Source organism: Syngnathus scovelli, chromosome 6 (genome assembly GCF_024217435.2).
Source record: "Syngnathus scovelli strain Florida chromosome 6, RoL_Ssco_1.2, whole genome shotgun sequence".
NCBI lineage: Eukaryota > Metazoa > Chordata > Actinopteri > Syngnathiformes > Syngnathidae > Syngnathus > Syngnathus scovelli.
The window spans coordinates 3654060-3670608 of record NC_090852.1 but is presented as its reverse complement, the minus strand read 5'-3'; the positions used below and the strand labels follow the sequence as shown (position 1 = coordinate 3670608).

Genomic DNA, 16549 nt, shown 5'->3' with positions numbered 1-16549 from the left:
TAACAATAATATAAACAACAATTTTATCGAACCATCCGTGTCACTCCAAATCATTAAATCCATTAGAATCTTCATCCTTTGTGTAAACACCGCCGCTTCTAACCCCAGAAGTGTGTGCTGTGCGCCGCTGACGTCAGTTGTAATTCAACTTATTCCACAGGCCCATATAACTATATATAAACTATATATATCAAACTATAATATAAACAACAATTTTATCGAACCATCTGTGTCACTCCAAATCATTAAATCCACCGAAATCTTCGTCCTCTGTGTCACTGGATCTCCATGCGCAGCTGACATCAGGCTCGTCGTCAGTTGCAACTCCAATTATTCCACAGATCTACGTATATATTATAGTCACTCCCCGTATACCGCCGATTGCGGCTGGGACTCCCCGTATGCCGCTGATTGCGGCGGGGACTCCCCGAATGCCGCCGATTGCAGCTAGGACTCCACATATGCCGTCGATTGCGGCAGGGACTACCCATATGCCGCTGATTGTGGTGCAGACTCCCCGAATGCAGCCGATTGCATGCGGACTCCCCAAATGCCGCCGATTGCGATTGCGGCTGGGACTCCCCGTATGCCGCCGATTGCGGCCGGGACTCCCCGTATGCTGCCGATTGTGGCGTGGACTCCCTGAATGCCGCCGATTGCCGCTGGGACTCTCGGGGAGTACAATATAGTTATATACTATATAACTATATTGTAGCGTTACCAAAGTACCAGGCAAGACGTGAGTTTGTTTCTTTATTTCACAAAACAAGAGCTCAACATATGAGCCAAAACAGCAAGCGATGATGATCGCTCTTCCCCCATACCCCCCCCCCCCGCCCCAAGAGCCTTGCTAGACAATCGGAAACTACTGAAGTCTAACAACATAGACGTTGCTACTCTAAATAAACTATAGATATGTGTCACGTCTCGTCCCCAACTGCTCCATTATGTGTCTGTTGTCTTGGTTTCTGTCTGTGTGCTCGCCCCTCCCCTCCTGTGTGCCCATGATCAGTGTGATTGTTCCCACCTGCCTCTCGTTACCTGTCGTGTATAAAAGTCCTGTCTGCCCCTCTCTCCCTGTCGGATCATTGGTTTTGGTCATTGGTTTTGGTTCCTGTCGTTCGGTGTGTCGTCCTGTCTTGGTGCCGTCATGTCCTGCTGTCTTCTTGTTCCACGTCCCGGTCAGTCAGTCAAGTTATTGTTTAAGTCATGTCAGTTTACCGAGTCTGTATTTTGAGTTGCTTCAATAAACCCTGGTCCAAGCTGCACTTGGTCGTCCTGCTCCATGCTCCACCCGACCGTGACAATATGTTATATAACTATAACATAAATAACAAGTTTATCGAACCATCTGTGTCACTCCAAATCATTAAATCTCCTGACTCCGGAAGTCAGTGAATGGAACTCATTGTCAGTGAGGCTCCAATTATTCCACAGCCATAGTGCGCACTCATGCATTTTAAAGTGAAAATAACATGTGAATATACTAGTAAGTAAGTACCGTAATTTTCAGACTAAAAGTCGCTCCGGAATATAGGTCGCGTTAGCCATAAAATGACCAATAACGTGAAAAAAAACATATATAAGTCGCTCCGGAGAATAAGTCGCATTTTGGGGGGAAAATTTATTCGACAAAATCCAACACCAAGACCAGACATGAACGAGCAACAACAGGCTAAACGATAGGTATGCTAACGTGACATAAACACAAACGAAGAGCTGAGAACGGGCCTGACGTAACATTCAGAGTTATTCAAAAAACTATTACATAAATAACACGTTAATAAAACCATCTTTGTTACTCCAATTCATTAAATCCATCGATCGTCCTTTGTCAACAATGCGTGCGCGCCGCTGACGGCGCTTGCACTTCAAAATATTCCACAGGCCCATATGACGATATATAAATTATATATCAAATAACTATTATATAAGCAATAATGTTATCAAACCATCTGTGTCACTCCAAATCATTAAATCCATCGATCATCCTTTGTCAACAATGGGTGTGCGCGGCTGACGGCGCTTGCACTTCAAAATATTCCACAGGCCCATATAACGATATATAAATTAGATATCAAATAACTATTATATAAGCAATAATGTTATCAAACCATCTGTGTCACTCCAAATCATTAAATCCATCGATCGTCCTTTGTCAACAATGGGTGCACGGGGCTGATGGCGCTTGCACTTCAAAATATTCCACAGGCCCATATAACGATATATAAATTATATATCAAATAACTATTATATAAGCAATAATGTTATCAAACCATCTGTGTCACTCCAAATCATTAAATCCATCGATGGTCTTTTGTCAACAATGGGTGCGCGCGGCTGACGGCGCTTGCACTTCAAAATATTCCACAGGCCCATATAACGATATATAAATTAGATATCAAATAACTATTATACAAGCAATAGTATTATCAACCCATCTGTGCACTCTAAATCATTATATCCATCGATCAAATTCCTCGTCCTTTGTCAACAACGTCGCGCGTGCGCCATGACGTCAGCCTCGTCGTTATTCCACAGATCCACTATATAACTATATTGTAGCGTTAACAAAGTTCAAGGATAGACGTGGGTTTGGTAAACGGCTCTTTATTTAACAAAACAAACTTCCAGGTGTGTAGCGGCGTGGACTTCCAGCCACGGAAGTGGAAGAGAGCTCCATAGAATAGGACCGGGCGTGCGTAAAAGCCATGACCAAGCCCCATCCACCATCCCTGGTCAGCCACCCGGCCGATCATCCTCCGTGTCACTTAGAAACAAAGCTGCTAATCATGCCGGTAGTACGTGGGGCCCTTCGTCATCTTCGTCATCCCGTGATCAATCTTTGTCCTTTTTGTAAACAACCGCCGCGCACGCCGCGCCGCACTGCTGACATCACTTGAAATTCAAATTACAGTAATCCCTTGCTACATCGCGGTTCCTTTATCGTTATTTTTTTGAAATATTTCGAAAAAAAAACACATAGTTGCCCCTTATTATAAGTCGCCCCCCCACCCAAACTATGAAAAAAAACGCGACTTACAGTCCAAAAATTACGGTAATGTGTTAATGATCAAGTAAAGATTTGTGAATAATTACACATATAAGTCGCGCCTGAGTATAAGTCGCCCCCCCACCCAAACTATGAAAAAAAAACGCGACTTAAAGTCAGAAAAATACGGTATTTGAAACCGCCCCAGGATGAATAAATACTTTTGTTAAAATGCCCGAAGCGTAAAGAATCACACACACTGTTCTTTTAATTATTTGTCTTGACATTATTAGGCCGTTTTAAATGCATAATGAGCTCTTAACTCTTTACTTTCCAGCGGCGAGGATACTCGTCATCAAAAGTAATGACGTAATATCCCGTCGATGAATATTCTCATCAAGTTCTTTTTATTTTATGAATGGGCTGATGAGACTCTCTGCTACCTTTCCACTTAATATCAAGCCTATAGACTCTATAGGGGTGTCAAACTCCAGTCCTCCGGGGCCGCATTCCTGTTTTCCAAGTTTCCCTCATTAAACACACCTGATTCAAATGATCACGTTCTGCAGGAGCCTGATAATTGAATCAGGTGTGTTTATCGAGGGAAACTTGGAAAACATGTAGGAATGCGGCCCTCGAGGACTGGAGTTTGACACTTGTGCTAGAGCGTTGTAGTGGATAACTGTGACCACATAATGGCAGAGTTGCCCTTTCTGGCTCATAAAGCGGTAATCTGCCAGTCCAAATGAAAGAACAATGGCGAGTAGTTGTGAAGTTATGGAGGAAGAAGTCCGAGAGTAAGAGAACATGGCGAAACAAAAGCGATTGGCTTTCAAGCAGCTTAAAATCGAGCAAGCTACTGCTCGTCGTAAGCAAAATGATGAAGAGCAAGACAATGGAGCGCATTTACAGGAGGTGGCTGTGAATATGTAACAGACACGGGCGTCTATTTCAAAACCCAGGCATACATGTAGTGAGTGACAATTGTTTGTGCCACAGTTCAGATAAATTGGCGTGGCGATTAATTCTCAGATGTGGGATACAGCGACACACAAAATATGTATAACTTGTAAACAGCAAACACGCACATTCATGTGAGCACACACGCACAAACATCTTTGTAAATAGCCCCAAATTTGTAAATAGAATCAGCTTTATTGGCCAAGTTTATTGGTAAATGTAAAAGTTTTGCTGTTTTCATACTTTATTATATATGTAAATAAAACGTTTTTTGTCTGTTATTTATCCTTCTTGAAATGTTGGCACTTGTTTTCTTGCACTCGTATGCTGTGACAAGTAAATTTCCCCGCTGTGGGATGAATAAAGTTCTATCATCATCATCATCATCATCATCATCATCAGTATAAGGTAGAATCATACTTTTTTTTCTAATGAAAGAACTAGACTGGTGGGACAAGTAGCATGGTTATGTGGGACAAACAACTTTTGGAAGCTTAAGGGATAGGCCCATTTGAGACAAAAGACAGATTTTTTTTATTATAGGGGCAATCGAATATGTCAAAGGTTCAATGGACCAGGCATTATAAAACTAAAATACACTGTAAGTGAATCTTATCAAAATAAAAAGTGTAAAATACAGTGGAGCCTCGGTTTTCGAACGTCCCGGTTCTCGAACAAATCGGTGTTCGAACAAAAAATTCGAGATTTTTTTGCTTCGGATGTCGGACGAAATTCGGTTGTCGAACCTTGCGAGATGAGCCGAGAGGACCCGCATGCCAACTGACTCTGTTCATTATTACATTCTCGTTACTCTGAGGATTGCATCAACTCTAATCATGCTTCCAAAGGAAGCAAGTGGGAGCAGTAAAGCCATCCTAAAACACAAAGACGCTCTTAAAACAATGCAACAGTGAGCGCCCGGCGCGCTGCGGTTGGGCCATTGGACCAAATTAAGCTCCTTGCGCACTAGGTCCACTTACATTTTGGAAAGTACATCAGGACATTACAAATATTTTAGAAATTTCAGCGACAGCTCTGTCACAATAATGCGACCAGCACAGTGTAGTTGCGTGGTCGGCGACGCGCTACGTTGCGCGTTCGGCGGTGCGCTGCAGTTGCGCGATCGGACAAAAATGCGCAAATGAAAAACTGCTTAAAAAAGGCTTTTTTTTTTTTGCTTGGAACGGATTAGATTTTTGTCCATTATTTGTAATGGGAAAACATGACTCGGAATTCAAACGATTCACTTCTCGAACAGCCTTCTGGAACGGATTGTGGTCGAAAACCGAGGCTCCACTGTATTAGCATATCCTATTCAACAGCTTCAACATACTGTAAGTCAGTGGTGGATGCTGTTCTTTCAAGGGCTTACATCATTAGGGCTTACATCATAAAATGTGTTGGTTTATTTGTATGTAAATTCTACGTTTTCTACAAAATGATCTGTAACCCTGCCGTACCAACAAAGCATCTTTTCCAGGTACTTGACTAGAGGTGGGGGAGATGTCCGATTCTTAGATTAATCACGATTCGGCCGTGGAAGAATCGAGAACGATTCACAAACATCCAAATTCCGATTATTTAAATATGCCAAGTAAGGCGGAACTAAAATACTGTAAGCGCATTCTCCGAGACGCTATGCGGAACGGACCGAGAGCACAGTGGCACACTCAGCACACTTCCGCATTACACTCCTCCAGAAAAAAAAGACCCAAACATGGCTGAGCCTGAGATATTCAATCCACTTTAACGAGAGATCCGACCTGCTCCTAAAAATTTAAAAGCAGACGTGTGGAATCATTTTGGATTCTACAATGTTGACAAAGGAAATGAATTGGACAAAAGCTACGTTGTATGCAAGATTCGTCGCGCTAAAATAAAATACTTTGGCAACACAATGAATATGAGAAGTCACACAGCACGATTCCACCCTACAGAGGAGGTGAGAAAGCCGGCTGCGGCTGTTGCTACTAGCAGCCAGAGAACAATTGAGGACGCTCTGAGTAAGCTGCCAAACACATCGCAAAAGGCCAAGCAAATTACGAAAGGCATCGCGGAATTCATTGCAATGGGGTTGCAACTGTACTCGGTTGAAGAGAATCGGGGATTTCGGAGAATGATGGAGGCAACGGAGCTGAGGTACGTCATCCCATCCCGACGCTATTTCACCGACACGGCCGTCCCGGCACTCTACAAGCAGACTAAAGCAGAAATAACATCATCGCTTTTGAATGTAGACCAAGTCGCCGTTACATGTGATGCGTGGACGTCTGTAGCCACCGAGTCATTTGTTACTCTAACAGCGCATTTCATAACCGACGAGTGGGAGCTGAAAGCACACATGCTTCAAACAAGAGCAATGCATGAAAGCCACATTCAGTGAGGCAAAAAGAAATGTGGAAAAAGTGCATCATATATGTACATAAATTAAAAATGCATAAATAATCGTTTTATAATCGAATCGTAGCCTCTGAATCGTAATCGAATCGTGAGGTGCCTCAAGATTCCCACCCCTAGACTTGACTACTGTCCTCTCAACGGCCAGCAGAGCTAGGCTGCTTAAAAGGCCTTGGCCCATGGTGTTGCGGGTGTAAGACTTGAGTCGCTTTAAACAGGAGAAGCTCCTCTCTACACATGCAGATGTAGCTCCAATCGTTGCCACTAATGACAATTTGTTTGTGCACTTGTGCACTTGAGGCATTGCACTGTCCAACTCCATGTCTTTCAGAAACTGCAAGAAATCACATAGCGAAGAGGATTAGGAAAGTCAAGTCAACTCTGAACAGAATGAAAATTATAAAATGGGTGTCCGATGGGCAGGAGAAAGCCCAGCATTTATCCAATGACGTTTCGTTTTGCTGCACTTTTTGCTTCCCTATTGAACTCGGTGAAGGTTCCACTTCTGAATCGTTTAAAGCACTGTGAAGCTGCCGGAATGATTGAGAAGAAAGCCATGTTGTTACCAGTGATAAGCTGATTCTGAACAAAAGTTCAGCGCGATGTAGTGCATATTTAGTCAATGACATGTGCACACAACAGTATATATTTGATCACTTATTTTTTGACATTTTGGGGGAACTCATCCGTAAGTTGTCACCTTATCGTGGTGGAGGGGTTTGCGTGCCCCTATTATCCTAGGAGCCATGTTGTCTGGGGCTCATGCCCCTGGTAGGGTCAACCATGGCAAAAGGGTCCTAGGTGAGGGGCCAGACAAAGCACGGCTCAGAAGACTTCTTATGATGAATAAAATATATGGACGTAGTTTTCCCTCGCCCGGACGGGGGTCACAAGGGCCCCCCTCTGGAGACAGGCCTGGAGGTAGGGCTCGAAGGCCCATGGGGCCCGGCCGAGCACAGCCCGAAAAGAAAACGTGGGTCCCCCTTCCCATGGGCTCACCACCTGTAGGAGGGGCCAAAGGGGTCGGGTGCAAAGTGAGCTAGGCGGCGGCCAACCTTTGTGGTCTGATCCCCGGCTGCAGAAGCTGGCTCTTGTGACATGGAATGTCACCTCTCTGGCTGGAAAGGAGCCCAAGCTGGTGTGTGAGGGAGAAAAGTTCCGACCAGACATTGTCGGACTTGCCTGCACACATAGTTTGGGCTCTGGTACAAGCCCTCTCGAGAGGGGCTGGACTCTCTTCCACTCTGGAGTTGCCCACGGTGAGAGGCGTCGAGCAGGTGTGGGCATATTGGGCGCCTGCACATTGGGGTTCACCCCGGTGAACGAGAGGGTAGTTCCCTGACTGTTGTTTGTGCCTATGCACCGAACAGCAGCTCAGAGTACCCACCCTTTTTGGGGTCCTGAGAAGAAGTGCTAGAGGCACTCCTTCTGGGGACTCTGTCGTTCTACTGGGTGACTTCAATGCTCACGTGGGCAATGATAGTGAGACCTGGAAGGGCGTGATTGGGAAGAACGGCCACCCCAATCTGAACCCGAGCGGTGTTCTATTGTTGAACTTCTGTGCTCGACACGGATTGTCAATAATGAACACCATGTTCAAACATAAGGGTGTCCATGTGTGCGCTTGGCACCAGGACACCCTAGGCCGCAGTTCGATGATCGACTTTGTAGTCGTGTCATCAGATTTGCGGCCGCATGTTTTAGACACTCTGGTGAAAAGAGGGGCGGAGCTGTCAACTGATCACCACCTGGTGGTGGGTTGGCTCCGATGGTGGGGGAAGATGCTGGTCCAACCTGGCAGACCCAAACGCACTGTGCGGGTCTGTTGGGAACGTCTGGCAGAATCCCCTGTCAGGAAGAGCTTCAACTCCCACCTCCGGCAGAGCTTTTCCCACGTCCCAGATGAGGCAGGGGACATTGAGTCAGAGTGGACCATGTTCCGTGCCTCCATCGTTGAGGCAGCCGACCGACTGTGGCCGTAAGTTGGTTGGTGCCTGTCATGGTGGCAACCCCCAAACCCGCTGGTGGACACCAGCGGTAAGGGATGCCGTCAAGCTGAAAAAGGAGTCTTATCGGGCCGTTTTGGCCTGTGGGACTCCGGAGGCAGCCGACAGGTACCGGAAGGCGAAGCGGAACGCGGCTTCGGTGGTTGCTGTGGCAAAAACCCGGGCGTGGGAGGAGTTTGGCGAGGCCATGGAGAATGACTTCCGGATGGCTTCGAGGAAATTCTGGTCCACCATCCGGCGTCTCAGGAGGGGGAAGGAGTGCAACGTCAACACTGTTTACAGTGGAGATGGCGTGCTGCTGACCTCGACTCGGGACGTCGTGAGTCGGTGGGGAGAATACTTCGAAGACCTCCTCAATTCCACCGACACGCCTTCCATTGTGGAAGCAGGGCCTGGAGACTCTGAGGTGGATTCTTCAATCTCTGGGGTCGAAGTCACTGAGGCAGTTAAAAAACTTCTTGGGGGCAAGGCCCCAGGGGTGGATGAGATCCGCCCGGAGTTCTTAAAGGCTCTGGATGTTGTTGGGCTGTCCTGGCTGACACGCCTCTGCAACATTGCGTGGACATCGGGGACGGTGCCTCTTGATTGGCAGACTGGGGTGGTGGTTCCCCTCTTTAAGAAGGGGGACTGGAGGGTGTGTTCCAACTAGTAGAGGAATCACACTCCTCAGCGTCTCTGGTAAGGTCTATTCAGGCGTGCTGGAGAGAAAGGTCCGTCGGGAGGTCGAACCTCAGATTCAGGAGGGGCAATGTGGCTTTCGTCCTGGCCGTGGAACAGTGGACCAGCTCTACACCCTCGGCAGGATCTTTGAGGGGGCATGGGAGTTCGCTCAACCAGTCCACATGTGTTTTGTGGACTTGGAGAAGGCTTTCGATTGTGTCCCTTGGGAAGTTCTGTGGAGGGTGCTTCGGGAGTACGGGGTGCCGAGCCAACTGATAAGAGCGGTTTGGTCCGCATTTCCGGCAGTACGTCGGTTCCCTGTCACCGATTCGGTTCATAACTTTTATGGACAGAATTTCTAGGTGCAGCCGAGCCGTTGAGGATGTCCCGTTTGGGGACCTCAGCATTGCGTCTCTGCTTTTTGCAGGGTTAGGGCTGGCTTCTTCAAGCCGTGATCTCTAGCTCTCACTGGAGCGGTTCGCAACCGAGTGTGAAGCGATCGGGATGAGGGTCACCACCTCCAAATCCGAGTACATGGTCCTCGGTCGGAGAAGGGTGGAATGCCCTCTCCGGATCAGGAATGAGATCCTGCCCCAAGTGGAGGAGTTCAAGTATCTTGGGGTCTTGTTCACGAGTGAGGGCAGGATGGAGCGCGACATCGACAGGTGGATGATCGGTGCAGCGTCGGCAGTAACGTAGACTCTGTACCGGTCCGTGGTGGTGAAGAGAGAGCTGAGCCAAAAGGCAAAGCTCTCGATTTACCGGTCGATCTATGTCGATCGGAGTAGCCACAGCTCCTCCACGTTGAGAGAAGCTAGATGAGGTGGCTCTGGCATCTCATCAGGATGCCTCCTGGACGCCTCCCTGGGGTGGTGTTCCGGGCATGTCCCACCGGTAGGAGACCCTGTGGACGACCCGGGACGCACTGGAGAGACTATGTCTCTCAGCTGGCCTGGGAACGCCTTGGGATCCCCCGGGATGAGCTAGATGAAGTGGCTGGGGAAAGGAAAGTCTGGGAGTCCCTCCTACAGCTGCTGCCCCCGCGGAAGAAGATGTATGGATGGATGGATGGATTTTAGGGGAAGCCCTTGCAGTCTTAGATCAATTGCCTCTGCTGTGAGTGATAGGATGTAATGCCTGGAAGACATTTATTAGAAAACAAGCAAAATCTTTTTTCATAACAATTGCTGTCAGTGGAGAACAGAAAAGAAAAGAAAAGTAAAGAAAATATAACTCCTATCAAGCAGCAGAAACAGTTTTCAGGACAATGCAGCAATCTATATGGTAGCAGCTGACCAACATTTCCTGGCAAGGTGGCTGCTGATATGACTGACCACTGCATTCTCCCGTTTGAGACTGTTGAAGAATGAGGAAGCGTGCACCAGTTTAACGTATGACTTAGCCAATCAACGATCCCGTGTTTTCTTTGCCTCTTAACATAAGTTAACAGTAGTAGCCAACACCTATAAACGTATTCCTGTTCTAATTTAGGCAAGGTCAAATAACAAAGGAGGACTGATGGCCAATTTGCATGAGGCGGGACAAAGGGTAAAACATCTGTACACGCAATGGCAACGTAAACCGGGACAGGTTGGTCACCCTAAAAGCAGACAATTTTCTATTTGGTTTGTTACCATTATTGTTGAGGGGAATAAAAAAGTGTGGAACAAAAGCCAATGAGACCTATGAGTTTCACATACAAGATATTGGTTTACATTAAGGCCAAACAATATTCTTGACGAGGGCACAGGGAAGCGCCCAATGTCCCATTGGCCACAAACAAACACACTTGTGAAATAAAGTGTCACTCAAATCAGCCAACTATTTTGTAGGTCTACTGATTTATTTTATGTTTTGTACTCAGAGTGAGAGCACATACATTTCTGACCTTGTCGTGTTCACTGACAGTCTCCCATCAGTGATGAAAAAAAAGCCTCATGGTCACCCCATGGTTTTGTGAATGTACTAAACAACCCCAACCTTTCCACTCCCCCAAATTCCTGCTCAACACAAACATGGAAGGCTGAGAACAAAGTGAAGCAATAGATTTGTGCACTGGATAGGAAATTAAAGTGCAGTTCGTGAAAAGATAGCTCCTTTTAATCAATGGCTGGATTTTTTTACAATTTGCGTACTATCTATGTCTGGCTTTAACAAAGCAGACTTGTATGTTTAAATAAATTCTATTGAGTAAAAATTGTTCAGTTGGAAATAGATATTAATTCAAGATTATCGTGTTTACATTATTAACATGGAACACTGACTTTAAATACGTTAATATTTACCTGTCAAATATTATTAGTCAAAAAAAATTACCATTAGGAGAAATGGCTGAGAAGAAAATATTACAGGTGTCTTTTGTTTAGTCACATATTCTTACAACTGAATTTTTTATGATTACCAACATGTAAATTCAGTTTAACAAGGGCTAGGTTAGCTCATTTTACTATAGTTAGTTCAGCGTTGCATGAGAAAATTAATACATTATTAACATGGAACACTGACTTTAAATACGCTAATACATACCTGTCAAATATTATTAGTCAAATAAAATTTCCAACTGCTGAGAAGAAAATAATACAGGTGTCTTTTGTTTAGTCACATTTTCTTACAACTGACTTTTTTTTATAATTACCAACATGTAAATTGAGTTTAACAAGGGCGAGGTTAGCTCTTTTTACTATAGTTAGTTCAGCGTTGCATGAGAAAATTAAACTAAAATATTCATCCATCTATCCATATTCAACACTGCTTATCCTGTTCAGGTTCGCGGGTGGTGCTGGAGCCCATCCCAGCTGACATTGGGCAAAAGGCAGACTGCACTCTGAATTGGTCGCAAGCCAGTTGCAGGGCACATATAGAGACAAACAAACAATCATACCTACGTGCACACCACCACAAGGGAATCTATCTGTTGCCTACACATAAGTCAGGCGAGTGTACCCCTACACCATCATCCATCCATCCATCCATCCATCCATCTTCTTCCGCTTATCCGGGGTCGGGTCGCGGGGGCAGCAGCTTTAGGAGGGACTCCCAGACTTCCCTCTCCCCAGCCACTTCATCCAGCTCATCCCGGGGGATCCCAAGGCGTTCCCAGGCCAGCTGAGAGACATAGTCTCTCCAGCGCGTCCTGGGTCGTCCCCGGGGTCTCCTACCGGTGGGACATGCCCGGAACACCTCCCCAGGGAGGCGTCCAGGAGGCATCCTGATAAGATGCCCAAGCCACCTCATCTGGCTCCTCTCAACGTGGAGGAGTAGCGACTCTACTCCGAGTCTCTCCCGGATGACCGAGCTTCTCACCCTATCTCTAAGGGAGAGCCCGGACATCCTGCGGAGAAAACTCATTTCGGCCGCTTGTATCCGAGATCTCGTTCTTTCGGTCACGACCCATAGCTCGTGACCATAGGTGAGGGTAGGAGCGTAAATCGACCGGTAAATTGAGAGCTTTGCCTTTTGGCTCAGCTCTCTCTTTACCACAACGGACCGGTACAGGGTCCGCATTACTGCCGACGCTGCACCGATCCGCCTGTCGATCTCACGCTCCATCCTCCCCTCACTCGTGAACAAGACTCCAAGATACTTGAACTCCTCCACTTGGGGCAGGATCTCATCCCCGATCCGGAGAGGGCATTCCACCCTTTTCCGATCGAGGACCATGGACTCGGATTTGGAGGTGCTGACCCTCATCCCGACTGCTTCACACTCGGCTGCGAACCGTTCCAGCGAGAGCTGGAGATCACGGCCTGAAGAAGCCAACAGCACCACGTCATCTGCAAAAAGCAGAGACGCGATGCTGAGGTCCCCAAACCGGACCCCCTCAACGCCTCGGCTGCGCCTAGAAATTCTGTCCATAAAAATTATGAACAGAATCGGTGACAAAGGGCAGCCTTGGCGGAGTCCAACCCTCACTGGGAACGAATCCGACTTACTGCCGGAAATGCGGACCAGACTCTGGCATCGGTGATACAGGGACCGAACCGCCCTTATCAGTTGGCTCGGCACCCCGTACTCCCGAAGCACCCTCCACAGAGGTAGGACTCCTTCTTCAGCTTGACGGCATCCCTTACCGCCGGTGTCCACCAGCGGGTTCGGGGATTGCCGCCACGACAGGCACCAACGACCTTACGGCCACAGCTCCGGTCGGCCGCCTCAACAATGGAGGCGCGGAACATGGTCCACTCAGACTCAATGTCCCCCGCCTCCCCCGGGACGTAGGAAAAGCTCTGCCGGAGGTGGGAGTTGAAGCTCTTCCTGACAGGAGATTCTGCCAGATGTTCCCAGCAGACCCTCACAGAGCGTTTGGGTCTGCCAGGTCGGACCGGCATCTTCCCCCACCATCGGAGCCAACCCACCACCAGGTGGTGATCAGTTGACAGCTCCGCCCCTCTCTTCACCCGAGTGTCCAAAACATGCGGCCGCAAATCCGATGACACGACTACAAAGTCGATCATCGAACTGCGGCCTAGGGTGTCCTGGTGCCAAGTGCACACATGGACACCCTTATGTTTGAACATGGTGTTCATTATTGAAAATCCGTGTCGAGCACAGAAGTCCAACAATAGAACACCGCTCGGGTTCAGATCAGGGGGGCCGTTCCTCCCAATCACGCCCTTTCAGGTCTCACTGTCATTGCCCACGTGAGCATTGAAGTCACCCAGTAGAACGATAGAGTCCCCAGAAGGAGCGCTCTCCAGCACTTCCTCCAGGGACCCCAAGAAGGGTGGGTACTCTGAGCTGCCGTTTGGTGCATAGACACAAACAACAGTCAGGACCCGTCCCCCCACCCGAAGGCGGAGGGAGGCTACCCTCTCGTTCACCGGGGTGAACCCCAATGTGCAGGCGCCCAGCCGGGAGGCAATAAGTATACCCACACCTGCTCGACGCCTCTCACCGTGGGCAACTCCAGAGTGGAAGAGAGTCCAGCCCCTCTCGAGAGGGCTTGTACCGGAACCCAAACTGTGCGTGGAGGCTAGTCCGACTATATCTAGTCGGAATCTTTCTGCCTCGCACACCAGCTCGGGCTCCTTTCCAGCCAGAGAGGTGACATTCCATGTCCCAAGAGCCAGCTTCTGCAGCCGGGGATCAGACCGCCAAGATCCCTGCCTTTGGCTGCCGCCCAGCTCACATTGCACCCGACCCCTTCGGCCCCTCCCACAGGTGGTGAGCCCATGGGAAGGGGGACCCACGTTTCCATTTCGGGCTATGCCCGGCCGGGCCCCATGGGCGAAGGCCCGGCCACCAGACGCTCGCCTTCGAGCCCCGCCTCCAGGCCTGGCTCCAGAGGGAGGCCCCGGTGACCCGCGTCCGGGCGAGGGAAAACAAAGTCCATTTATGTTTTTCATCATAAGGGGCTTGGGTGAGCCGTGCTTTGTCTGACCCCTCACCTAGGACCCGTTTGCCATGGGTGACCCTACCAGGGGCATGAAGCCCCCGACAACATGGCTCCTAGGATCATAGGAGCACGCAAACCCCTCCACCACGATAAGGTGACGACTCGCGGAGGGGCCTACACCATCAGCGAATTAATAATACATAATTTAATTGATTATAAGATCCTTGTTCTGTGAATTTCCACTGACACTCAGATCTACAGTACTGTGAAAAAGTATTTGCCCTCTTCTCAAATTATTATTTTTTGCATCGTTTTCTTATTTAAATGTTTCAGCTCATCAAATAAATGTAAATATCAGACCGAGATAACACCAATAACATTTGACAGGCCTATGTGTACCCGTGAGTATAGAAGCCAGGAGGACAAAAAAAAAAGCATTTCGATCCGTCCTCAGACCTTTTTTTTTTTTAAGCTTTCCCATCCCGGCCAGTCGGTCGGTCGGTCGGTCGGTCGGTAAAATAGATGGCTGGATTAGAAAGATAGAATGTCATGGGGACATTCAATGGATCATACAGTATATAATGCTGTGGTATTGTCTACTATCCTCTAGAACAAATATCACAAAACAAACAATCTCTGCTGTCACTTGTATTGAAAAATGTGTCTTGCCATTTCTCCATAAAGGCTAGCCAAATGCACATGTCAATTTGATACAACATTTTAAAACCATTACAGTGGACTCACCATGTTGCCATAGATTTCATCTGCCAGGATGGGTAAACAGTTTCTGGAAGCCACTGTGAAAAACAACAACCAGTAAATAAATCTATAGAGGGGATTTATGTGCAAGAGTTGCGACAGTATTGCTCCTGACCTGTGAGGATCTTCTGTAGGTGTTCTTTGGTGAAAACAGAGCCACATGGATTGGACGGATTGGTGACAATTAGAAGGGATGTCTTATCATCAACAAGGCTCTCCAAATGTTGCAGATCCACCTCCCATGAGTTCTCCGGCTAGCAGTTTTGGAATTATTAGTTAATCATCAACTTAATGTATCACTTCTATTAAAACATACGACACAATCAGCTTGCCACAACTGTGGTTTAACCACCTTTGATCCCCGAGAAAAATTCTTGAAAGAACCAGATCACACACAATGCAGGAGAGGAATGTCAGAGTGAGGCTTCCAAGCAGCAAAGCAGATGACTATTTTTTCTTAATTGTGGTGTTCATACATCAGATTTCCTGGTGTAATTAGGTCCAATCAAGACATAGGTTCAAGGAAGAATAAAATACTCCTGTAATTTGCAATTTTACTCCAGTGGATGTCTCAGAAACGTGTAGGATTGTGCAAAATTATCTTCAAATTCAATTGATCAAATACAAATGAAGTAAAATGAAATTACTCCGCAATGCTGATGTTCTCTTCCATTATACTGGAGTTGCATGTGAAACAGCCTTGTATTAAACCATTATGTTTTGTAAGTTGTTCTATTTTTGAAGTGATATATAGTTAATTTACATCCACAACCTCAAGATTTCTTGTTGCTTCTATGTCTATTATGTAACATGAAGTTTCAATATACAGTTGAACCCCGGAATTCGTTCCATGAGTGTTGAGAACCAAAGCTATTGAGTTCCGAAGCAATTTGTCTAATTTTGTCTAAAAGTACATAAAACCACAAAAAAATCTTGTGTGATTTACAAGACAAACAATAAGCTCTAAATAAATTAAACATGAGAAAATAACACTATTTAAACATAAAACGTACTTACCCATGGTAGAAGAGCCAAAGTCTTGGAAATAATGTTCCATAAGCAAATCGATCCAAACGAAAGGATGGCTATTGTTTACAATAGGGGTGTCAAACTCATTTTTGTCGCAGGCCGCATCATAGTCACATTTTCCTTCAGAAGGCCATTATGACAGTCAACCCAAATAAATATATGAACGCCTCATATTATATACAGTAAAAGCTACAAAACTAACTGACAATTCGTTTTCAAATCAGACTCGCGGAAACATTTCAAATATTTTAAAAAGCAGATTTTTAAAAGTGAAGACAATTTGCAATTTTAGGGATGACATCAATTTGCTGCATACTTTGTCTTCGCGGGCCACAGAAAATGATGTGACGGGCCTTGAGTTTGACACGTGGTTTAGAACTACTGTAGTTCTTTTTACACGGTTGTTATCGC

General features: G+C 46.7%; 1 protein-coding gene across 13 annotated transcripts in view; it reads right to left on the bottom strand.

The window, feature by feature from the left end:
* Positions 1–16549, bottom strand: part of tat (tyrosine aminotransferase) — a 59452-nt gene that overhangs the window by 18676 nt on the left and 24227 nt on the right. For all 13 annotated transcript variants that reach the window (XM_049724568.2, XM_049724566.2, XM_068651024.1 and 10 more), the window contains 2 exons: positions 15225–15363; positions 15095–15147 (listed from right to left, as the gene is read on the bottom strand). In XM_049724568.2, coding sequence (XP_049580525.1) covers positions 15095–15147; positions 15225–15363 — 192 coding nt within the window. The remainder of the gene's footprint in view (positions 1–15094; positions 15148–15224; positions 15364–16549) is intronic.